Genomic DNA, 26,777 nt, shown 5'->3' with positions numbered 1-26,777 from the left:
TATGAAATCCCTCAGCTCTATCACATCGGGACGAATGACATCTCGTGTTCTTCCTCCTGAGGTTTAGAGTTTGAACTCTGTATTCAGTGAGTTTCTTAAAGATACAACGAGCGTCTCTCACACAGTTTATAAGTGGCTTTATTTCATGAAACCACTTTCCTCTTGATTTCTGTCAGGAAATGATTATCTTTGACTTTAAATTCAGATTTATTAAATAACTATTCTTTACAATCTTTCCAAAAATAAATCTACGTACCTTTCACAAAACAAAACACAAACATGAAACCCCACTTTGGGAATAAAGAGCGTAGCTACATCAGTTGGTGCTATTTCAAAATAGAGAAACAGAAACCGACTGGATACAGATTCCCTCGTGGTGTTTGTGAACAGGAAACGAGCGGAGCATGAATACATATATCTGTAACACATGAATACATATATCTGTGATACATGAATACATATATCTGTGATACATGAATACATATATCTGTAATACATGAATACATATATCTGTAACACATGAATACATATATCTGTGATACATGAATACATATATCTGTGATACATGAATACATATATCTGTAATACATGAATACATATATCTGTAATACATGAATACATATATCTGTAACACATGAATACATATATCTGTGATACATGAATACATATATCTGTAATACATGAATACATATATCTGTAACACATGAATACATATATCTGTGATACATGAATACATATATCTGTGATACATGAATACATATATCTGTGATACATGAATACATATATCTGTAACACATGAATACATATATCTGTGATACATGAATACATATATCTGTGATACATGAATACATATATCTGTAACACATGAATACATATATCTGTGATACATGAATACATATATCTGTGATACATGAATACATATATCTGTGATACATGAATACATATATCTGTGATACATGAATACATATATCTGTAATACATGAATACATATATCTGTGATACATGAATACATATATCTGTGATACATGAATACATATATCTGTAATACATGAATACATATATCTTTAATACATGAATACATATATCTGTGATACATGAATACATATATCTGTGATACATGAATATCCAGAAGTACCAGCAGCTCCTGATTGATGGATCTACTAAACAGCATCATATAGTTCTCTCAGTACATGTCAGTATCAGTGTGATGTTCTCTCAGTATGCAGTGCTACAGTCAAGCAGACATGTAAACAACAACAACAACAACAGCAACAACAGGAACTATTGATGTTGACCTCGTTGAATTGTGATTAGCTTCCCAGAGATCTATCTCTATGTTCTTCATGTGTAATGACAGGGAGCAGGTTCTATATGGTTTCTTCTTCTGCTGTTTGCTCTTCAATCAGAAACCAGAGCCCTGACACTCAGGGACTTTTTCACTTACGTCCACTTCTCTGCATTTAGAAAACTACTAGACTTTATATATAACTCATATGTATTAGTATCATTTTGAAATGTCAATAACGGTCTATAAAAAAAGTAAAAGTACACCATTTACCACCATTTAAGATTGGATCAGTGAACAGGAAGGAGAACTTTAAGATAAAGAGTTTGTTTCCTAACACTTCTATAACCTGCAGGTCAGTGCTGGACCTGAAAGACAATCCCACTTTAAACTCACACAGCCCATAAACACACGAAGCACTTCTTATTTTCCAACGTAAAGAATCAAAAGACTCACGTGCAGATGTGCAGTGTGGGCCTACTATTCCCAGGAGAAGCAGAAACAGCAACATCTTCATCTTCATCGAGGCTTTCTGTGTGAAAGGTTCTTTATCCCCAGAAACACGGCCATCCTTTCTACAGAGCGGGATGTCGAGAGAGAAACACAGAAGAGAGGTAAAACCAGGTCCTCTGAGCCAATGAGAATTCAGTCTGAGCGGCGCGTCACTTGTTGCTGGTAAATCTGGCTCACTCAGGTTGTGAATCGAAAGTGAAAGCAAGGCAAGTTTATAGACAAGTTTACGCGCCAAAACACGGGTAGCGCCATGACACTACACAAATGCACTTCATTTCCGCCGGAAGTCTTTTGCACAGCGTCTGTCGGTGTAAACCGATGTAAACAGTCAGACGGGCACTGGTGTAAACACAGCGATTTCGATGCTAACAGTGATGCTAGCTTGGGAACACGATTCTACTTCTTTGACTGGAGATGGCGTTACTCTCCCCCACCCGAATTCAGTGCAAAACTGGGAGGATAACATGACGACGTGGCCCAGCATAAAACCAAAATAAACTGCCTTATTTAGGTCATGCCCACAGGAGCCAACAGTTGTCTGTTGTTTACATAATGCACAATTTACATGATCTCTTTATGCTGTGCAATATATCATATGTGCCTGTACTGTTTGAGTGAAAATAAAGTTTGATGTAATTTAATTTCATTATTGCACTGTTATTGCATTATTGCATTTCATATGTTCCTTAGAGTGCTACAATTTCTTTTAACACAGTTCATCATTCATATTAAGCTCATACTGTACATAAATAACACTGAATGAATTAATTGTTGAGAGGAAACTAAAGAAATGGCTTCAACAAGAAAGATCACATGTTTAATCCTAACAGGTATTACAAATTAAAATATAAAAGCAGCCCACACAATTACATCACTATGAAAATATTCATATATAATATTAAAAAATACAATGCATGCAGTATTTGTTGTGTTTATCTGTATTTAATGAACAACATGGCTGGGTGCTGGGTGCTGGTTTGTGGTCGTAGCACTCTCTATCTAACCACTCGTTCAGGTGCTTTCTCGAGTGATTGCAACCAACTACCGCACACGTAGTTCCCGAACCACTTTTCTTCATGTTGTAATTGTTATATCCTCTTTGTCTCTGCGATATCAGTGCTTTGTCGGCACAACGGAGCTAGCTAGCAAAACAAACCCAGTCCGCCAAAACGGAAGTGCATTGCATCGAAGGGAGGAGTTCAGGATGTAGAGCGGAAACGGCTCAATAACTTGTGTATTTATAGAGCACATTTCAACACAAGGCAATTCTAAGTGCTTTACAAAAATGAAAATGCACATTAGTTAAGTTTAATTTGTCTTTTCTAGGACTTTCTAGGAGTGAAAGCTGATCTTGTGCTGCCTGAGTGAGAAGAGAAGATGCAGACATGCTTTATTCTGCTGTCTCTGTCCTCGTGCTGCTCACACACACTGTAGGATCACACACTGGGTTCTTTATCTGATTCCACTGAACAGTATTTATCTCATCCTACTCTAGAACACAGTTCACTTTAATCTACATCTGGCTTGCACCATAGCGTCCCGTGCTCCATTCTCTTGCACTATTTGGTTTCTTTAAGGTGCGGAAATATGATACATATTAATATTAATCTTCTGGGATGTAACAGTGAGCTACAGATCAGACACTCTGCAGTCTGGGGGGCGGGGGCAGTAGGGTCTCACTGCTCTGTGTGCCTTTGACTTCAGAGTGAGTCATGTGAGAGTGTGTTATTTGCAACCCAGTCTCACGGCATTTCGTGTTCACCAACACGATTTTCTCCTTTTTTTCGTGTTGCACAGCACGATTTTAAAAGCAATGTATTTATACTGGTAATGTGTTTCGTGCCTGCAGCACGTCTTTTTCTCCGGTCGGGTCGTGGAAGACCGGAAGCTGTGTGGTTCATAAAAACATGTTCTTACTCAATATCAAGCCACAATTACTGCTTTTATTTTAAATCGTATAATTTCGGACTTTTGTTTCCGTCTGTGAGGAAAATAAATGGGGCTCAGAGCCTCAGAATACTGAAATCTGTATTTTTAAATCTTTCCTTCTAATTTGTTATTCTTTTCAAAATAACACACTGTTATTTACTTACCAATAACACACAATTATCCTTGCTTTTATTTATTGGTTTAATTCCATAATCTCTGGCTTTTTTGGCGTCCGTCAGGAACTGAATTTCAAAATAAAAATAACCGGAAACAGACTTAGGCCTCGAGGAGTTTAGGATGGCCGAAGACACTACACTACCCATACTCCCCAGCTATCGTTTAGGACTACAGTCCCCGTGATTAATCTTCAAGCGCTGGGATTGGATGTTGGAGTGGCAGTGCGCCAAGGTTACACCGAGCGTCAAACAGCTGTTTGAAATGGAACAAAACCACGCCAGACTATCCACAACTGGAATCGAACGCCCCCCCCCCAGAACTACACATGCTGGCTATTGTGTTCCATGGGACATCTCTACTGAACGTTTTCGTTTTCCACACAATTAGAAGTTGCCAGTATTAAACACATTGGTGTTATCAAATGTAAAACATAGAGTTAATAAATGGGTGAAAATCGCTTGTGTCCATAATGAGCAGCATTAATATATACCCACGTGACAGCTCATTGTTACTTTGTAATTCTACTCCACAATTCAGAGGTTAACCTGATTGCCAAGTGCCAACAATCAGGAGAGATATTTGATAGTTGGTGCTTGAGAAGACTAAACATTTATCTGCAATTGACATGAATGGAAACGAGTAATAAAGTATATTCATTACTCGTTATTCTCTACTAATAGTTAATGAAAGACTGTATAATGGCTATTTTGCACATCCCTTTCAAGATTTCAAGATTTTCAAAGGTTATTGACTTATCATATACAAACTACGGTGTATGCAATGAATGAAAATCTTGGGTCACAGGTTCCTCAACAGCACATTACAAGACATCTATCAACATGGGTTTGTACCTCCACCATTAAACGTCATATTCTGCACATTTCTTATTCTATCTACATAAGAGTATAATTAATGTGTATAATATCAGTTAAAATAAGTGCTAACATAGTTAACATTGCAGGAAAGCAATATATTAGACGTTAAGTACTTTGTCAGGCTTAATATTTATCTGTAGATACCCCCAAAGTTTTTTTCTTATTTAAAAGAGGACCTTAATCTAAAGTATTATTTAATGTTTAAATAAAGGTTAATTCGTTTTTCTGTTTTGCACATCCTCATATTAATATCTTTGTACATCCTGCACTAAACTGTTTTATGGTAGAGATCACTTACAGTATCTTCTTGATTTTTTATATTCTATATTTCTATCACTGACCTTCTACTTTCCCCCTATTAAAGTATGTACTCTTAATATTTTTTTAATCAAATATAACACATAAAAACAATAATTAAATAACGTGCTTTAACCACTAGGCGGCGCACACAAGGTACACACAGCTATAATAACTTTGTATTATTAGTGTAGGACACTTATGTATGTACAACATCTGAAGATGTGTAGTTTTATTCATGTTTTCACATAATTTTATAGCATATTGCTTTACTATTTCAGACTCAGTATTTACATTCTTATATTCAAAGAAAATCAAAGTCCTTTTCTATCAGCTGTGCACCGTTATGGTGTAAATATAACCTATCTACGAATTAGATCAAATATAAAAGTCAGCCGAATTAAGGTTGATACTGCGAGGAGACGTATTGTGTGAAGAGAAATTGAAGATGTTGTTTAATTGCTGATATATATATGATCCACGTTAAGTATTCAGTTTCGGCGGCATTTCTTCCAGTATTTCCAAAGGTCTTCTCATCAGGGCTCTATAAATAAAGAACTACGGCAGATCTGTAATATGTAATGCAGCCGGACCGTGTATTACTATGCCGTTATGTGATGACTTTCAAAGAGAAAAGCAAGAACACTCGGAATTAAGTATTATTTTATTCTTTTAAAATGTTTTCCGGATTTCATATCATATAAACACCAAATCCCAGCATGCATTGCGGCTAAACCATCCAATCAGCGAGCTTAAACCATAGCTGAGGATCTTGGGTAATCGCTCGAAATGCCTACGTCTGTTTCCGGTTATTTTTATTTTGAAATTCAGTTCCTGAAGGACGCCAAAAAAGCCAGAGATTATGGAACTAAACAAATAAATAAAAGCAAGGATAATTGTGTGTTATTGGTGAGTAAATAACAGTGTGTTATTTTGAAAAGAATAACAAATTAGAAGAAAAAAAGATTTAAAAAATACAGATTTCAGTATTCTGAGGCTCTGAGCCCCATTTATTTTCCTCACAGACGGAAACAAAAGTCCGAAATTATACGATTTAAAATAAAAACAATAATTGTGGCTTGATATTGAGTAAGAACATGTTTTTATGAACCACACAGCTTCCGGTCTTCCACGACCCGACCGGAGAAAAAGACGTGCTGCAGGCACGAAACACATTACCAGTATAAATACATTGCTTTTAAAATCGTGCTGTGCAACACGAAAAAAGGGGGGAAATCGTGTTGGTGAACACGAATCAATAGATTAAAAATCGTGAACACGAAATGCCATGAGACTAGGTTGGTTATTTGACACAGACCTGTGAGCTATCAAAGCATCAGCTTCTTGGAGGAGAGGTCCTCTACCAAGTCCATATCCATTGAATGATGTTCTCTATGTGTACGTATGTGAAGGTGTTGTGGTTCAGTGCAGCTCTCTGCACACATCAGGCCTTCTATCAGGACAAACTACATCATACAACACAAGAGTTTCCAGATCTGACCTCAGCGTTTGAAATGAAAGCAATAATGAATGAAAGCAAAGCAGAGAGAGAGTCAGAGAGCGTCTGGACATCGACCTGTGAACGCTGAGCAGTGCTTCTGCCAGAGAAATGTAACACCTGTTGACAAGCCCGCCTTAACCTGCCATCAGGCCCTGGGGCTGATAGTTTTTGTAGGCCCCCTATTTAAACAACAAATCAAAGTCATTTATAGCCTCGGCAGGCTCTGTGATCGCACTTCTCCACTCTGCTCTACACGCGCCTGGTCCTCTCCTCCATATGAGTGACGTATCGGGCCTCCCTCATGTATTTGTCCGGTTGCCGTTGGCTCCCCTTCACGTAGCAAGTCCTCGTTGTCCTCTCCATCTCCTCCAACAGATAATGTCCCTCCTGTCTGTTTTTCCTCTCCCGCTACTCCATCGCTATCAGAACCAGACGGCCTACTTGTCTCCGAGGCCCCGCGGCCGGCACCGCTACCGCTCGGTACAGAACTCATCTGTCCTTCCTCCTCATCCTGGCCTACAGGTTTAAAATAACCTGTAAGCGTCGGCATTTTTTGTAATAGCTGCTTGTCTCGAAACTCCTTTTCCCTCAACAATTTCCTTTTCCGAGCGCCACTTAAACTTTTTCTTCACTCAATCACTCGCAATTTGAATAAGTCACATGTGAAACATATTCTCATTCTGACGTGTGGGTGTTTGTGTATATTTGCGTTTGTGTGTATTGTGTTTGTTTCCCGGGGAAAACCCTCACGAGAAACATCGGCTGTTGTTATGCCTGCTGTGACGTCAAGTTACTCCGTTCTCCGCTTGTAATTATGCCGTTACAAGCTTCAAAGTTGTATTTATCATCTGAATTTGCCGAAACAAGTTTAATATTCTGAAAGCCAAGACTTTAATTTTTTTAAATCAGATGAAAACAAACTGTAACGGACCTTGCTGTGTTATCTATCATTACTCTACGTCTTACAATAATAATTTCAGTGGAGGGAGGGGGGCGGCGCTGTGGAACAGCAGAGTGGCGAGGGAGAGCTGTCGTCTTCCCTTTACAAGATTCAAAAATGTATTTATCGTGTGATTTTGGAAATGAAAGTTTCCTATTCTGAAAGCCAAGAATTTGTTTATTTAAAAAAAAAAAAAAACACCCGAAATAAAAAAAAAAAGAATTTTTTTATTTTTTATTTTTATTTTTTAATTGGCTCATGATAGGCCCCCGATCTCCGTAGGCCCCTGGGCTTCAGCCCAGGTCAGCCCGTGCATTAAGGCGGCCCTGCCTGTTGATGCTTGAACACCTGACGCTGTGTTTCACTTTGTTTCAGCTGTTTCTACTTCAACCCTCAACAGGAGTGAGAGCTGTACTCTCTCTCTCCCTGAAAGCAGCAGCTAATGATTGACAGGTGGTTTCTCTGAGCCCTGTGTTACTGTGTGTCTCTTCCCCGACCTGTCTGTCCCCAGGTGAGCCTCTCTCAGGTGATCCCAACCCCTCGCCTTCATCAGAGGCTGAGGAGAGCTGCAGCAGCTTCACCTCCTCTCCCTCCTGCTCTGCATGGTGTGTGTGATCAGTGTGTTGTCTCTGTGGGACACTTGGCACTCGTTGGGACTCGTGTTTTTGAACCGTCCTGTCGTGTTCGGGTCAAATCTGACTGATTCACATCATAAATATTGTGTTTGACATGTGATGGCCTCCAGGCCTCGTGATATCCTCCACAGCAGCATGTGAACATATCAAACTGCTGATCCACACTTTCATTGAGTTCTGAGAGGTTCAGTCCACTTTGTAGCACAGAGGAGATGAATGGAGGACCCTAGATGATGTTCCTCCATCAGAGACACATCAACAACCACGTTATCTGTTAGTCTATTCTTTGTTTACTCACTGCAGGTATTCATGTGACCAGTAGAGACTTTGTTTACTCACTGCAGGTATTCATGTGACCAGTAGAGACTTTGTTTACTCACTGCAGGTATTCATGTGACCAGGAGAGACTTTGTTTACTCACTGCAGGTATTCATGTGACCAGTAGAGACTTTGTTTACTCACTGCAGGTATTCATGTGACCAGAAGAGACTTTGTTTACTCACTGCAGGTATTCATGTGACCAGTAGAGACTTTGTTTACTCACTGCAGGTATTCATGTGACCAGGAGAGAATTTGTTTACTCACTGCAGGTATTCATGTGACCAGGAGAGACTTTGTTTACTCACTGCAGGTATTCATGTGACCAGTAGAGACTTTGTTTACTCACTGCAGGTATTCATGTGACCAGTAGAGACTTTGTTTACTCACTGCAGGTATTCATGTGACCAGTAGAGACTTTCTTTACTCACTGCAGGTATTCATGTGACCAGTAGAGACTTTGTTTACTCACTGCAGGTATTCATGTGACCAGGAGAGACTTTGTTTACTCACTGCAGGTATTCATGTGACCAGTAGAGACTTTGTTTACTCACTGCAGGTATTCATGTGACCAGTAGAGACTTTGTTTACTCACTGCAGGTATTCATGTGACCAGCAGAGACTTTGTTTACTCACTGCAGGTATTCATGTGACCAGGAGAGACTTTGTTTACTCACTGCAGGTATTCATGTGACCAGGAGAGACTTTGTTTACTCACTGCAGGTATTCATGTGACCAGGAGAGACTTTGTTTACTCACTGCAGGTATTCATGTGACCAGTAGAGACTTTGTTTCCAGCTTGAAGGGAGTTCAATAACATTTGGTGATGATGATGTTTGTTGTGTTAATGTAAGAGCAGTTTGAACAGACAGGAAGTGAGGAAGGAGAAAGGAACCTGACAGGAGGGTTCAGTGTTAGGAGCTCAGCTCCATGTTACCTTTTTATATTGATTACTTTTTTATTTAGCCTTTAGTACGTTTGTTTAATTGTTTAGTGAGCCCTCTTTGCTTTTGAGTTATTAAAATACATCTTTTGGTTTTTCAAATCAGTTTCCTCTTTGTTATTTAATCTTTTGTTCCCTCCCTTTACCCCCAGACTATCAGGGAGCACCCACACATCTTTACACTCACAGAGCAAAAACGAATTCAATAAATGTAATAGTGGAGGATTGGCATCATCTGGTCATGTTGGATCATGTTGTAGTTTACAGATTAAAAACAGTTGATTGCGTAAGTAATGGAGAGGAAGCTGGCGACACCTTGTGGTGAGAAGACTTTCAATTATTTAGTTATTATTAGATGGATAAGTAAAAGGTTGAGGTACTTGTACTTTACTTGAGTATGTCAATGTTATGCTACTGTGTACTTTTCCTCCACTACATGTATTTAATACCTTTAGTTACTTCATAGATGTGGATGAATGATGTGAAATCTAATCAAGTGTTAAATCAGACTTTAGTTCCACCTGGAGTAAATCCACCAGCTACCCTGCAGTATACAAAGTCATTCAAACTAGCTGCACCTTTACCAGCTTTGAGAACACTTTCATGATCAATCATTAGAAAACATATCATATCTATTATTCTGAAATGGACCAATCAAACAATGACTACTTTTACTGTCTTTCACTATATTTTGATGAGAATACTTTTCTACTTTCACTTGAGGAACATTTTGAATGCAGGACTTTTACTGTAACAGAGTATTCCTACACTCTGGTACTTCTACTTTTACTCAAGTTCAAGATCTGAGTACTTCTACTTTTACTCAAGTACAAGATCTGAGTACTTCTACTTTTACTCAAGTACAAGATCTGAGTACTTCTACTTTTACTTTTACTACAAGATCTGAGTACTTCTACTTTTACTCAAGTACAAGATCTGAGTACTTCTACTTTTACTCAAGTACAAGATCTGAGTACTTCTACTTTTACTCAAGTACAAGATCTGAGTACTTCTACTTTTACTCAAGTACAAGATCTGAGTACTTCTACTTTTACTAAAGTACAAGATCTGAGTACTTCTACTTTTACTCAAGTACAAGATCTGAGTACTTCTACTTTTACTCAAGTACAAGATCTGAGTACTTCTACTTTTACTCAAGTACAAGATCTGAGTACTTCTACTTTTACTCAAGTACAAGATCTGAGTACTTCTACTTTTACTCAAGTACAAGATCTGAGTACTTCTACTTTTACTCAAGTACAAGATCTGAGTACTTCTACTTGTACTCAAGTACAAGATCTGAGTACTTCTACTTTTACTCAAGAACAAGATCTGAGTACTTCTACTTTTATTCAAGTACAAGATCTGAGTACTTCTACTTTTACTCAAGTACAAGATCTGAGTACTTCTACTTTTACTCAAGCACAAGATCTGAGTACTTCTACTTTTACTCAAGTACAAGATCTGAGTACTTCTACCTTAACTCAAGTACAAGATCTGTGTACTTCTACTTTTACTCAAGTACAAGATCTGAGTACTTCTACTTTTACTCAAGTACAAGACCTGAGTACTTCTACTTTTACTCAAGTACAAGATCTGAGTACTTCTACTTTTGCTCAAGTACAAGATCTGAGTACTTCTACCTTAACTCAAGTACAAGATCTGAGTACTTCTACTTTTACTCAAGTACAAGACCTGAGTACTTCTACTTTTACTCAAGTACAAGACCTGAGTACTTCTACCTTAACTCAAGTACAAGATCTGAGTACTTCTACCTTAACTCAAGTACAGGATGTGAGTACTTCTCCCTCCTCTGAGAGTATAAATATCTAACAGCAGTTTTAATGAGAGTTAATGGTTCTCTAACAGGGGGATCTGGGGCCTGTGGGACCTTCAGGAGCTGTGGGAGAACACGGTCTGGGAATCATTGGGCCGAAGGTAACGTGAACGCAGAATATAATCACTATATTGAAGCATATATATATATATATATATATATATATATATATATATATATATATATATATATATATATACATATACATGCTTCATGTATGAAATGCATGGAGCAGCAGAGTTATACAAACTGATCCGGTCACATATTTTTTGATTATTTTTCTCAAAGCAAATATCAAGTTTTAACAACAGAGGACAAACTGTATGGAGAAAGTTACATTAAGGAGAATATGTTTAAATGTTTAACTAATAAATACAAGTAAGACATTTGTCCTTTTGATTAATTGAAATGAGATCATAATGTTTTGAATTACACGTTTTTTGATTTGGAGATTTTAAATGAACTCTATACATCTGAATATGTGCACCTGTAGGTCAATATTGATGTTTGCTAATATGCAGACACATCAGCAATGTCTCACTTCCTGTCCTCCTGCAGGGCCACAAAGGGAACAATGGACCCGTTGGACCTCCAGGGATGAAGGGAGAAAGTTCCCCAGGACCTCAGGTGAGAGGAAACACTCATTACACTTTAATTATCCTCATATTTAAAGCAGAAGTTTGAAAGTGAACATGTTTTCTGTGATCGTTAGGGTCGGCCTGGATTACCGGGACTTCCAGGAGAGATGGGACCAGAAGGGAAAGGACTACCTGGAGCTAAGGTGAGGCAACACAATGCATGAAGTGAGGGGACGGGTGCAAAGGCTCATGGGAAATGTAGTTCCATTCACCGTTACCGTAGTGAGAACATTTAAAATATATATTTATATTATGAACAGATTAAAGCTTTGGACCTGAGTTTAAGGTTCTTGGCTTTATGCAAAAAACTAAAAACAAAATAAAGTTTAAATAGGAAGGAGGATTCGCTAAGGCTCATGGGAAATGTAGTTCCATACAACATACCATAGTTAAAAAATGAGTTTTGTTGCAAGCAATTTCAAATCATTTCTACAAAAGACAAAGCGTAACGTAAACCTGAAGATGATTCACCGATTAGAGACTGCTTCAACATAGTCTTGTGTTTTTAATAATATGTGCATGCCCTTTATCGAATAGTGTTTCAATACGAATAAAGGTATTTTGATTCTTCGAACATGACACCTCTTCATAAATGTGGACATGCTGCAGAATGTAGAGCACGTCATGTGGATCGATTCTACCAAAGACTGTTGATAGAACAAACTCAAATGTGTACAAGAAGATAAACAGGTAGACTAAACAGAGACTTGTATAATAGATGATATTGGTGTATCTGTGTCTGTTCTTCAGGGCGACAGAGGTTTGTCGGGGGTACCAGGACCATCAGGCCCTCCTGGGATTGGACTTTACGGACCCAAGGTCAGTGTGTGTTTCAAAACCTCTCTATTTCATCATGAGTTTATGAAGCCTTGTGTTTTTAAAGTACCGTGATGTGTTGCATCCTCAGGGCTCTACGGGGCAGAGTGGTCCTTCAGGCCTGATGGGGCCTCCAGGAGAGGGCATCCAGGGGCCAAAGGTAGGACATGCATGTGATGCAGAACATTTTGAGACTGTTTGAGTTCTAAAAACTGCTTTTACACGAGTCCAGAGTTCACCAAAACGTCCTCATAACGGCAGAGCCCATTGAGGGGCCGCCTGGTCGTCAGCAGGGATAATCCTTCACACTCATTACATCACATGTCACTTGTTAGACACTTTTATCCAAAGAGACTTACATACTCAATACTGTGGACAATCCCAACAGGAGCAATTTGGGGTGAAGTGTCTCAGGGACACAACGACATGCTGACTGCAGCAACGCACTAGTCCACTGCGCCACACTGCGCCACACTGCGCCACACTGCGCCACAGCCTCCCTCAAATGTAGGTGTTTGCCCATGGATAGTTACGGCCCGTCCACACAGGCATGAAAAAAATCTTTCAAAGTGACGTAGAAGATTTGTAATCTTCGCCGAACTGCATTGTGGGGAGCGGAGCATGGCTTTGCAAGCATCGTGAGCATCAAAAGTTGAGCAATGTTCAACTTTTGATGCTCACGATGCTTTCGAAGCTGCCATCAGCCAATCAAATCCTGTTTATGCAAATCCCGCCAGTACAAGCACTAACCAATCAAACCGCGTGTATGCAGATACCGCAGGTCTTTTCCATATGTCATACAATGGAGGATAAATTAATCATCGCTGTAGGAAATGTCCCGGTCCTTTACGACTGCTCTCTGTTCGCCTACCGGGACCTAAACCGGAGGAATCAGGCATGGAGGGAGGTGGCAGAGACAGTTGGTGAAACTGGTAGGTTTTCACCTGTTTGGGGAGTTTATATCCAGTTTACTTCGTTTGAACATTGAATGCTCGTAATGTAGCATAACATAGCCTTTTTTTTGCTTTGTATGCCGGGGGCGGGCGGGAGATTCCTGGGAGATTCCTGATTGGTTGTTGGTCGCCTTGGGCGTGTGAAATCGCCAAGCTTCAGACACGCCCAGCATCAAGATTTTTCAAGATTTTTTTCATGCCTGTGTGTGGACGGTTCGTTAAACATGTCGACCCTGTGATTGGTGGAAGACCATTTAATCTGCGGAGCCACAACCACAAAACATCCTGCTCAAAACCCTTGACAAGTAATCATTATGTTGGTCGCCAAGCATTGGTTCGATACACATCCTTGATGACCAACATCATACAGTAATCAGTAATAATAATACTCTCTGATCCGTTACATTCAAATGTTATGGACGACCACGTGGAGGAAATTCCACACAGAAACATCCTGTTCAACAAATAATAGAATTTAGACAAGTTTTGTTATTTAATAAAGTCAAAGCAGTCAAAGCGTTTCACAGAGTTCATCTATTTCAGCGGAAAGGACAGAATCTAGCACGAGCTAATTATGACTAGATCTGACCAACAGAAAATACAGACACTTTAAACACTCAAGAGCAGGATGGGCAACTTGGATGGTGGTGGGGGGCCACATCATGTATGTACTGGCCACCAGGGGCCGCAGATTCACTTGGAACACACACACACACACACACACACACACACACACACACACCCACACCCACACACACACACACACACACACACACACACACACACACACACACATTCCATGTATTGTATGTAATTATTAACACATGTACTAAGTCTGACATCTTCATTGACATTTTACAATCTTTCAGGGAACATCCTCTAATGAGCTCACTAAACAAATATCAGTTCACAGAAATGTTATTTAATGTTTACAAGTGGCATGTTTGTATTGAACAGGTTATTTAACAGTGGAATAAAACTATTTTAAACTATTGGAAAGCACGGATCATGTGTGTGCATTGAGATGAACCATTAAGATGACATACACATGAAGTCATGAACACTACCCCAGACGTTAGTTGTCTAACTGGAACCTAAGACACTTGTAGCCTGTCTCTGCTGACGCACCATAAGGGGACTGTCCACACAGACACCTGTCAACCCGCACCGCTCCCCCTCCCTCCCGCATGCGGCCCCCGGGCTGCTATTTGCCCGTCCCTGCTCAAGAGCAAGGGAAGGGAAGGTCTCAGCCTTTTACATTAAAGCGTTGGCCAGACGGTGGAAACTTGCATACTTGGTCATTACAAACCTAATATCAGTCCTAACAATGGTCGAAGAGCCTTCTGTCTGTTCTAAGGAAGTGAAGACGATTAGCTAGATGTTCATTCAAACTGCAGGAAAATCAAACCAGAGAAGGAAGCACACTTAAAGGAGACTTAATGATGAATGTACTACAATAGACCACTGTCTCCTTTTATGTCGTTAGCATTTGCTGTTGCCTCAAACCACGCCGTAGTGTCCTCTCCATGGACAGGACTTCAGGATGTCCCCGCATGCCGATGATGCTCGTGTTGTTTACCAATTGACCTTTTCTTGTTCGTAGGGAGAGCCTGGCTTCAAAGGGCCGGTGGGTCCTCGGGGGCTTCCAGGGGATGGAGCACCAGGGGAGAAGGTACTCACATTTACACAGAACTACACTTTGCCTCTGGAACTGAACTGGAGAAGAGGTTTAGTCTCTCTGCTCCTGAGGCTTTGAAGCATGCTGCAAAGAGAGCTGAGACTCAGAGAGCTGAGACTCAGAGAGCTGAGACTCAGAGAGCAGAGACTCAGAGAGCTGAGACTCAGAGACTTAGAGAGCTGAGACTCAGAGACTTAGAGAGCAGAGACTCAGAGAGCAGAGACTCAGAGACTTAGAGAGCAGAGACTCAGAGAGCAGAGACTCAGAGACTTAGAGAGCTGAGACTCAGAGACTTAGAGAGCAGAGACTCAGAGAGCAGAGACTCAGAGACTTAGAGAGCAGAGACTCAGAGACTCAGAGAGTTGAGACTCAGAGAGCAGAGACTCAGAGAGCTGAGACTTAGAGAGCAGAGACTCAGAGAGCTGAGACTCAGAGACTTAGAGAGCAGAGACTCAGAGAGCTGAGACTTAGAGAGCAGAGACTCAGAGAGCTGAGACTCAGAGACTCAGAGAGCTGAGACTCAGAGAGCTGAGACTCAGAGAGCAGAGACTCAGAGAGCTGAGACTTAGAGAGCAGAGACTCAGAGAGCTGAGACTCAGAGAGCTGAGACTCAGAGACTTAGAGAGCAGAGACTCAGAGAGCAGAGACTCAGAGAGCAGAGACTCAGAGACTTAGAGAGCAGAGACTCAGAGACTCAGAGACTCAGAGAGCTGAGACTCAGAGAGCTGAGACTCAGAGACTTAGAGAGCAGAGACTCAGAGAGCTGCTTTCTTTACAGGTCTCCTGTAATTTAGAATCCTCTTCTTCATGTCTCTTCTACATCAACATGTGTCCCCTCTTCTCCATGTCTCTTCTACATCAACATGTGTCCCCTCTTCTCCATGTCTCTTCTACATCAACATGTGTCCCCTCTTCTTCATGTCTCTTCTTCATCAACATGTGTCCCCTCTTCTCCATGTCTCTTCTACATCAACATGTGTCCCCTCTTCTCCATGTCTCTTCTACATCAACATGTGTCCCCTCTTCTTCATGTCTCTTCTACATCAACATGTGTCCCCTCTTCTTCATGTCTCTTCTACATCAACATGTGTCCCCTCTTCTCCATGTCTCTTCTACATCAACATGTGTCCCCTCTTCTCCATGTCTCTTCTACATCAACATGTGTCCCCTCTTCTCCATGTCTCTTCTACATCAACATGTGTCCCCTCTTCTCCATGTCTCTTCTACATCAACATGTGTCCCCTCTTCTTCATGTCTCCTCTACATCAACATGTGTCCCCTCTTCTCCATGTCTCTTCTACATCAACATGTGTCCCCTCTTGTTCATGTCTCTTCTTCATCAACATGTGTCCCCTCTTCTTCATGTCTCTTCTACATCAACATGTGTCCCCTCTTCTCCATGTCTCTTCTACATCAACATGTGTCCCCTCTTCTCCATGTCTCTTCTACATCAACATGTGTCCCCTCTTCTCCATGTCTCTTCTACATCAACATGTGTCCCCTCTTCTCCATGTCTCTTCTACATCAACATGTGTCCCCTCTTCTTCATGTCTCCTCTACATCAACATGTGTCCCCTCTTCTCCATGTCTCTTCTACATCAACATGTGTCCCCTCTTGTTCATGTCTCTTCTTCATCAACATGTGTCCCCTCTGTGGAAAGAGACTCTGAAAGTTTCAGGATCAAAGATTCTCTCTCTTTTTGATCCATTTCTATAAAAACCTGTCTGAAAATGAGCTGATCAGATTTTGGCCACTTGATGATGTCATAACGATGTTTTGTCTTGTGTAACCGTTAGCCAATCAGCAACCAAGGTACCCCCCCCCCCCCTCCTCCTAGAGCACCATTGAGTTCTTTGTAACCAAATGTCTGTCAGAGGGGCGTGGGGAGGGGCTCCTTATTTTCATCTAAAGTAACAGACAGAGAATCAGCACTTTGGAAACAGGGCTGAAACAGAGGGGATTATGGGTAATGCTGCAATGATCTGTTTGGTGTTTCAGCCAATCAGAGACAGGCTCTGGATATATAGGTGACCTTCAAACAGACTCAAAGCGACTCTCAATGACCTTGAGGCTGGAATGCTTTGCCAACTTGTCGTATGAACGTGTTGTGATCGTCTGTAACTCTGCTGCTGTCTCCATTCTTGGACGAGGACTCTCTTCAAAAAGATAGATCTTATTCTCAATGAGACCTCTCCTGGTTAAATAAAGGTAGAATAAAACAAATACAGTTATTACCAAATGTTCTGTAGTAAAGAGCGCTTTCTCCACAGGGTAACAGAGGCGTTCCTGGAGACCTGGGAAGGAAAGGAGACAGAGGAGACCTGGGAGAGCAAGGAGCCAGCGGACTCACGGTAACACTAGACATCCTTCATTGGTTATGAAACAGAGAAGGGCTTAAAGGGTCTGACATGATTAACGCTGTCTTTGAAGGCTTTCGTTTTTCAGCTGGAATACGTTTAGGGAGCGAAGCTTCCTTTTCTCTTTGTTGCTACTGCCTCTTTATTTCATGTGAAATATGAACTATAAAAGAAGTGTTTGATAGCATTGTTGGTTTCAATTCTAATGTTGAGAAAAGAGATCAGATTCAGGCTCCAATCTATCGTCATTAAGATCAACGGGTTCAAAGAAGATCTGTCCTGTTCCTGAAATGCTGCAATATTTAATAATAATAATAATAATAATAATAATAATAATAATAATAATAATAATAATAATGCATTACATTTTTTTTATTAGAGAGCTTTTACAGGTGCTCAAAACACTTTACAATTACACATTACACATATTAGACATGTAAGGGTCATTACTGTGGACAGTACCCACAGGAGCAAATGCGGGTAAAGGGTCTTGCCCAAGGACACTACAGCCTGACGCAGTGGCGGCCGAGGCGGGTTTCAAACTGGAGTTCACCAACGCCCCTTGATCTGATGACCAACGCTCTAACCACTGCACCAAAAGCCTTACAAATTTAAGAACTTCGGATTTGGAGTCCGACGTCTATGAACAACTCTGAGACACTTGATTTAAGAAATGTGCCTGAACGTCTCTGTTAGCGCTGTTAGCTCGTAGAATGCTAACCCTGGCCTCCGGTAGACACTGGCTTAGAGTTGATCAGTCTTATAGTTAAATAGTTAGTGAGTAAAGAATGTCAGAAGATGCCAGTTAGCGGCAAATGGACCCAAGAGATTCCCTTATAGTTTATCACTATGTTCTCTCTGTAGAGATTAGCCAAACACTCAGATATTGGTCGTAATCTGGTTTTATTCTTTCAGGGGGAACCAGGAGCAAGCGGAGAACCAGGTCTGACCGTGAGTCAAATGACTGGGAGAAAATACACTGATCTTTAAATCTTAACACAACAACATGTGAGACCTTATCGTGTGTCTTTGTTCTTTCCACAGAGAGAAGAGGTCATCCTGATCATCAGGGAGATCTGTGGTAAATCACACATTTTAAACCTGTTTCTGTGTTGCTTTGTCTGGAGCTCGTGTTCAATAATCTCATGAAACATCTCGTGATATAAATGTAATATTATAGTTTATCATTAGAAAGATAGTGTAGTACTTGTTGAAAACCTTTTTGTTGCAATGGTTGATGTGTTGGTATGCACCCCAGCAGGTGTTCTTTAACATGTTAAAGGTGCTCTCAAGTAATGCTATTTATTTGACTCTATTTAATTATAGACGAGGGGCTCCGCTGTGTTTGTTGAGTCTATTTCAGAAGGAGAGTTACGATGGGAGTTGTGCATTGATTTGTGTTGGTATGCACCCCAGCAGATTTCCTTTAACATGATAAAATGATCTCTGGTATCTTTTGCCCAGGATGCGGTCTGAAGTGCAGACAGAGCCCTTTGGAGCTGGTGTTTGTGATCGACAGCTCAGAGAGCGTCGGTCCAGAGAACTTTGAGTTGGTGAAGGACTTTGTGATCGCTCTTATTGATCGAGTGACGGTGAGTATGGGTGGGAAGTAATGGAGTACAAATACTTTGTTACTGTACTAAAGTACATTTCGAAGCCCATACTTCTTTACTTTGACTTGAGTAAAGAAGTTTAGTCAGTACTTCTACTTTTACCAGAGTATTTTTAAACATGAGTATCTGTACTTCTACTTGAGTAAAGGATGTGTTTACGCTCTGAAGGTGAGCCAGGAGGCGGGTCGGATCGGTGTGGTTCTGTTCAGCCACGTTGAGATGGTGGTGGTCAGCTTGCAGCAAATCGCCAGCCAGGATGAGATCAAGGCGGCCGTCAGAAATATGCCGTACCTGGGCGAAGGCACGTTCACAGGTAGTGCCATCCATCGAGCCAATCAGCTGTTCCAGGTGTCCAGGCCGGGCGTCAGGAAGGTAGCCGTGGTGCTGACGGACGGACAGGCAGACCCCCGAGACCTCATGCAGTTTGAAGAAACAGCAGCAGTGGCTCATGAGCAAGGCATCGAGATGTTTGTGATAGGAGTCGGGAACAATACGGACCCGCTGAGAGAAGAATTCCAGGCTCAGATGGATGCGATCGCCTCGGATCCCAAAGCAGAACACGTTTACCTGATAGATGACTTCAGGACGCTTAACAGTAAGTGCTCTATGTCATGGCCAACATCTCTAATAAACGACAATCCTCAGAATTATGAATCTTATTCAAATAAAAATGTCCGGAAAAATATGAAAAAAAAAAAAAAATTATGCAAAATAAGTAACATTTCCAAAAATAAAAGTTCTGCTTAATAAAATACAAATTCTGCTTGAAGTTAAAACCCAAGATTTTTTTTTTGATATGTTCTGAAAAAAAAAGTAGAATTCTTCAGATTTGTTTTTGAAATTTTCTGAAAAAATGTAGAATTTGTCTGATTTATTTTTTCTGATTTATTTTTGGGAATTTTTCTGGAATTGTTTTAGAGTTTTTCTGAAAAAATATTAATACATTTTCTGATTTTTCTTTTTTAATTTTTCTGATTTGTTTTAGAATTTTTCAGGAAACATTTAGAAATGATTGGGGAAAATTGTAAAAAATTCGGGAAAAATGTAAAACATTTCGAAAAAATATTCTGAAAAATGTGCAACCGTTTCCCTGACCCTGTGGAAAAAGTAAACATTCAGAAAATGGTCAAAATCCTGAGAATAACAGAATAATGATTTACTTTGGTGTCTTCATCTGCCCACCTTCCTGTCATGCATTCCTAGCTGTAATGGTTTTATTTTCTAACGATGTTTCTTTGCCACAGCTCTGGAAAGCAAACTGCTGAGTCAGATTTGTGATCAAAACGACGCGATGGCGTTTCTACCAAACTCTTTGTTTCGACCAATGGAAATCCAACCGAAGGCTCCAGAAGAGCGACGCCACAACGAGTTCCCCGCTAAGGAACGCATTCAAGTAAAGCTGCTTATTTCACTGTCTATTTAATCACAGGGTTAACAGGTTTAAATATCGTTATTCTGGGAATTGAAAAGAGAAGTGGTTTAAAGGTCAAAGATGAGTTCAGGTAGTAAAACAGGGACATGTGTTGACTGGGGGAATGGATGAAGGGTGAAAGGAATATGACAAGGTTAGGAAAGTGTCTAAAGAACTCTAATTTCACAGGAAGACTAGGGCTAGAGGAATGAGAGAATGTGGTGAGGGATATTTCCAAATGTCTGGAACACTGAATACTGAATACTTGTAAATCCAGGCTGAAGACTAGGGCTAGAGGAATGAGAGAATGTGATTCGGGATATTTCTAAATATCTGGAACAAACTCCCAGAAACCTGCCGGTCCGCTGCAACTCTGACTACTTTTAAATCCAGGCTGAAGACTTTCTGTTTGCCGCTGCTTTTAATTGAACTCTTCTCATCTCACACTGTCTGTATCTTTTATTCATGTACCTGTTACTCATGTTTCATTATCTTTGCTTTTTAATGTTTAAAATGTGTTTTAAGATCTTAATGTCTTCAATGTTTGTAAAGCACTTTGAATTACCTTGTGTTGAAAAGTGCTGTATAAATAAACTTGCCTGTAGACGAGATGTAAGAGTGTCTAATCTGAGCCCCTCCCCTCCCCAGTTTGAGCTCCCAGTGACCTCCCCTCCCCAGACCTCCCCTCCCCAGCCCCAGGACACAGGACCTGATGGGATGCCCATTGATACCAAGCTGGTGAAGGTTCTGGGATCAGTGGTCGGTCCTCAGACCCCGACCGATTGGCTGAGACCTCCTGAGAGCACGAGGACTCCCATCAGCCCTCCTGGTCCTCCGCTGACAGACTCATCACTGACAGGTACACACACAATAATAACAACAATAATAACAATAAGCTTTTCTAGAAACTCAAAGACGCTTTGACAGAGAGTAACACAGACAAAGAAAGTACGTAAAAAGACAAAGATGACCAATAGATGGACTATTTTTTAAATATATTTCTATATTTCTGAGACCCCAAAATAAATGCCTAGAAACAGCGTGATAGGATTTAATGTAATAACACGTATTGCATGTGTCCTGTCTCGCAGAGGGCTGCTCTCTCCCTCTGGACCCCGGGTCCTGTCGGCAGTACGTCGTTCGATGGTACTACGACCCCGAAGCTAACGCCTGCGCTCAGTTCTGGTTCGGAGGCTGCGAGGGAAACACAAACAACTTTGAGTCTGAGTCCGGCTGCAGGCTCTCCTGCGTCTACACGTAACAGAGTGTGTGTGGGGATGAACAAAGAGTGTGTGTGGGGATGAACAAAGAGTGTGTGTGGGGATGAACAAAGAGTGTGTGTGGGGATACACAACGAGTGTGTGCAAAGACAAACACATCACAGGCTGGTGAAGGACGACCTCACTGTTCCTCAAACTGCACATTTTTACACGACTACTTATATCTGTTCTGGGATGTTTAACCTAAATGTGAGAATATATTCAACACAAACCGACAAGAGCATCAAAAATGTTGGTTTAAGGTGTCACCCATTGGACCAACAACACACTGACATCTGGAGTGTGTCCTTGGTGGTTATAACCAATATTTCCTACGAGCTGAAGTGTTTTCGTTTGGGACAAATCATCATCAGGGATTTGGACATTATTACACAGAACTTGAAAGCATGAAGCCCTCTTCACAGCAAACAGTGATTAAACTAATAAGCACTGAATTCAAACTCTACAGAAACACAAGTAAACCCATCGTCTTGAATACGTTTTAAAATACATATTTAAAAAGTTAAATGACCATCGTAACCGCTTTCTACTTTTTATTAACCCTGGGATAAAAAATATATATTAAAAAAATGAAAGAAGAATGGAAGGGATTTAAATGCCATCTTAAAAAAATGACCAAAATAACTCTAAATTACTATTATTTTTAAAAATAAGAAAGGTGACCACCGTAATCGCTTTCTACTTTATATTGACGCTGGGGTAAAAAACAAATGAATAAAATAAATTAAAGGAAATAAATAGATTTAACTAATGAGAGAGAGCCCTTCATTCGTCTGTTTTTTATAAAAAGGTTTTAAAGAAATAAAACATGAGGAAATGAGATTTGAACTAGGATGAACGAGGCCAGAAGAATTCCAAATACATTTAAGAAAATGCAATGATTTAAATTCAGCCTTAACTTTGTGTGTAATGATAAACAGGAAGTAGACAAAATACAAAGTGAAGAAACCTGAGGTAATGAGCTCATTATTAATAAGAGGATCCAGAGTGTTCACACCATCATTTGTGTATTATTAACAATATATCAATAGTGTTAATACTGGCACGTTTTGATACCTGTGTTAAAACATATTCTTCTATATCTGGCATTAAATGTAATTCCTAATAACAGATTATACATGTTGAGTATGACCCTTCATTGTTTATTCAGCATTATGTCCGTAACCTTTCATTTACCCAGAGAGCATCTGTTCTGTGCAACAGGGTCAGCTTTAATGACTTCCTGACTCATGTTATTTGATTTGCTTTCCATGGGGACACGAACAGATAAACTAAGCAGTCCTTGTGTTTGAATATGCAAACAGATGAGAAGCAGAGAGACAGGTGTGTTTAGTCTGATGTTCAGGTACACCTGGAGCAACGGGCTCAGATAACATCATGTCTCATTCAGCCATTTGGGAAACCTGTTCTTCTCCTGGGTAAACACTCCTTTCTGCACACAAACCTCAGACACATGCACAACGTTAGATACATATTTCACTTCCTTAGAACACAGGAATGGACTTTGGGAGATTTCTTTTTTGGAAGAAGTGTATTTGCTTTCCTGCTTAGCCTCAGAGGACGAAGCCTTTGTTGATCCCATGACAAGTCAAATCAACTTTGGTGTCAATCTTTCAGTTTGTGTGCACAGAGAGATCGAAATACCGTTACCCACAATCCAGAGGAATACAAAATACAAATATATATATATACAAATATAAATAAAAACATGTGTGTATATATATATATATATATATATACACAATCAACAATCAACAGATACAGTCAATGTCTGGATGTTATATATCTTTCACCAAGGGTGTAACTTTGGTTTGAGAAGTGGGGGGGGACACAAAACAGGCGGTCCTCCGCAATGAAACATTTTTCTCAATTTAATTCCATGTCCTGCCTTTCTACGAATATATGAGGGACTATGGTGTTAACAAATCCAAGAAAAGTATGTAGTGTATATAATGAGTGTGCACACTTATCTAGTATCCTATCCATGTGAACCTGTTTTATTTGTGATGACCTCACATCCTATAGGGGGGTCCGGGGGCATGCATCCCCGGGAAGATTTTTTTCTTTAAATTTAAGTTGAAAGCATCAATCTGGTGCACCTCATTGTTGAAACAGCTTCTAATCTCCGTTAGCTCCGAGCTAGCACCAGATGCTAACAACAACCCCCAACTCTCTCAGTCTCTCTCTCTTTCTCTCTCTCTCTCTCTCAGTCTCTCAAAGTCCGACAGGAAAGAGCTCTCCCTCTCCTTATTGTTGAAACAGCTACTGATCTCCGTTAGCTCCGAGCTAGCACCAAATGCTAACAACAACCCTGTAACTCTATGGCCCTTTCTCATTTCATCATATCCCCCTCCTCGACTCCTCCGCTCGCATCTCCTGTGGGCGGGACTAAGTCTCGAGGATAGGAGTCGAGGAGGGGAGTCGAGGAGGGGAGTTAGAGAAATGAGAAAGGGCCTATGTCTCTCTGTCTCTCTCTCTTTCTATCTCTCTCTCACAAGATGCGCTCGTGCCACACACACACACGCTCCTCCGTGACGATGACCGCTTGCGTAAATCTTTTTTTAAAAACACATCAAAAAAGTGGGGGGGACACAAATGGGATTTTGAAAAGTGGGGGGGACATGTCCTCCCTGTCCCCAGTGGAAATTACGCCCATGTCTTTCACGCTTTAAGCTAGTCCAAAGAAAAGGTGGCTAACAGGTGCTAACGTGCTACATCAGTCCAAAACACGCTGCAGCTTCAGAAAGGGAGAACAGGGGACACTAAAGAGTGACGCACACAGCTGGGAGACCAGGGGACACTAAAGAGTGACGCACACAGCTGGGAGACCAGGGGACACTAAAGAGTGACGCACACAGCTGGGAGACCAGGGGACACTAAATAGTGATGCACACAGCTGGGAGACCAGGGGACACTAAAGAGTGACACACACAGCTGGGAGACCAGGGGACACTAAAGAGTGACGCACACAGCTGGGAGACCAGGGGACACTAAAGAGTGACACACACAGCTGGGAGACCAGGGGACACTAAAGAATGATGCACACAGCTGGGAGACCAGGGGACACTAAAGAGTGATGCACACAGTTGGGAGACCAGGGGACACTAAAGAGTGATGCACACAGTTGGGAGACCGGGGGACACTAAAGAGTGACACACACAGCTGGGAGACCAGGGGACACTAAAGAGTGACTCACACAGCTGGGAGACCAGGGGACACTAAATAGTGATGCACACAGTTGGGAGACCAGGGGACACTAAAGAGTGATGCACACAGTTGGGAGACCGGGGGACACTAAAGAGTGACACACACAGCTGGGAGACCAGGGGACACTAAAGAGTGACTCACACAGCTGGGAGACCAGGGGACACTAAAGAGTGACACACACAGCTGGGAGACCAGGGGACACTAAAGAGTGACTCACACAGCTGGGAGACCAGGGGACACTAAATAGTGATGCACACAGTTGGGAGACCAGGGGACACTAAATAGTGATGCACACAGTTGGGAGACCAGGGGACACTAAATAGTGATGCACACAGTTGGGAGACCAGGGGACACTAAAGAGTGATGCACACAGTTGGGAGACCGGGGGACACTAAAACACTTTGGGGGATTATAAAGTCGGCAAACTGTCCTTTTAGGCAGAGTGATAAATACTTTATGATGCTTTGAAGAGTTGTTAACATCGATGGTTTCCTATAACCATAAAGAGTGCTATCAGCAAACACGGACACATTTCCTCTCAGTTTATTTCTCGTTACAGGAATGAGTCATAACAATACTACAATGTTTAACGAGCATCAGTGCCCTCTGCACAGTGAGTACAGTCAATGATGCTCCAGCTGTGTATGAAACTCTTCACGTGTCGGTAGCGTGTTCAGATCTGGGCTTTGTCTTGGTATCAAATGTTTCTGTGGGTCACTGTCTGCTGGGTTTCAAAGTGATGGTTCATTGATCATTTAACAATGCTTTATTCTTAACCTGTTTATCAGATGTTTCGTATACAATGTTGGAACTACTTTAAGCTGTAGTTGTTCTAGTTCCTCTTAACAATCGTATATTAACTCCATTATTATGAGCGCTGTGTGGGAAGAGACACTCCACTGTAAGAAATGTATTATTTTAATAACGTTGTATGGGAAGAGACACTCCACTGTAAGAAATGTATTATTTTAATAGCGCTGTATGGGAAGAGACACTCCACTGTAAGAAATGTATTATTTTAATAACGCTGTATGGGAAGAGACACTCCACTGTAAGAAATGTATTATTTTAATAACGTTGTATGGGAAGAGACACTCCACTGTAAGAAATGTATTATTTTAATAACACTGTGTGGGAAGAGACACTCCACTGTAAGAAATGTATTATTTTAATAACGTTGTATGGGAAGAGACACTCCACTGTAAGAAATGTATTATTTTAATAACACTGTGTGGGAAGAGACACTCCACTGTAAGAAATGTATTATTTTAATAACGTTGTATGGGAAGAGACACTCCACTGTAAGAAATGTATTATTTTAATAACGCTGTATGGGAAGAGACACTCCACTGTAAGAAATGTATTATTTTAATAACGTTGTATGGGAAGAGACACTCCACTGTAAGAAATGTATTATTTTAGTAACGCTGTGTGGGAAGAGACACTCCACTGTAAGAAATGTGTTATTTTAATAACGCTGTAAAAGAGCCAGAAGGAATAGGTAAGGTAGAACATGGAAAAAAACAAGATCAACTTTTCATTCAATAAATAAAATATAATTTCTTAAACATTT

General features: G+C 40.7%; 3 protein-coding genes across 5 annotated transcripts in view; 2 read left to right on the top strand and 1 right to left on the bottom strand.

The window, feature by feature from the left end:
* Window positions 1-1,907, bottom strand: part of LOC307022903 (major histocompatibility complex class I-related gene protein-like) — a 218,634-nt gene extending 216,727 nt beyond the window's left edge. The window contains exon 1 of the mRNA XM_079655822.1: window positions 1,742-1,907. Coding sequence (XP_079511948.1) covers window positions 1,742-1,808 — 67 coding nt within the window. The 5' untranslated portion in view covers window positions 1,809-1,907. The remainder of the gene's footprint in view (window positions 1-1,741) is intronic.
* LOC307022902 (class I histocompatibility antigen, F10 alpha chain-like) overlaps window positions 1-26,777 on the top strand; it is a 455,191-nt gene that overhangs the window by 15,411 nt on the left and 413,003 nt on the right. The gene's annotated exons all lie outside the window — the stretch shown is intronic.
* On the top strand, window positions 1,873-26,777 carry LOC307023238 (collagen alpha-1(XXVIII) chain-like; the record flags this gene model as incomplete). Its single annotated transcript, XM_079656373.1, has 15 exons — window positions 1,873-1,899; window positions 11,283-11,351; window positions 11,809-11,877; window positions 11,963-12,031; window positions 12,639-12,707; window positions 12,796-12,864; window positions 15,261-15,329; window positions 17,607-17,687; window positions 18,609-18,644; window positions 18,738-18,774; window positions 19,158-19,285; window positions 19,475-19,901; window positions 20,551-20,699; window positions 21,366-21,576; window positions 21,809-26,777. The coding sequence occupies 15 exons, from the start codon at window positions 1,873-1,875 to the stop codon at window positions 21,976-21,978; spliced, it is 1,680 nt and encodes a 559-aa protein (XP_079512499.1). The 3' UTR covers window positions 21,979-26,777.

This window comes from Notothenia rossii (genome assembly GCF_949606895.1).
Source record: "Notothenia rossii genome assembly, chromosome: 10".
NCBI classification, from domain to species: Eukaryota; Metazoa; Chordata; class Actinopteri; order Perciformes; family Nototheniidae; genus Notothenia; species Notothenia rossii.
Note: the sequence above shows the minus strand (reverse complement) of the source record. Positions and strands in the feature narration are given on the sequence as shown.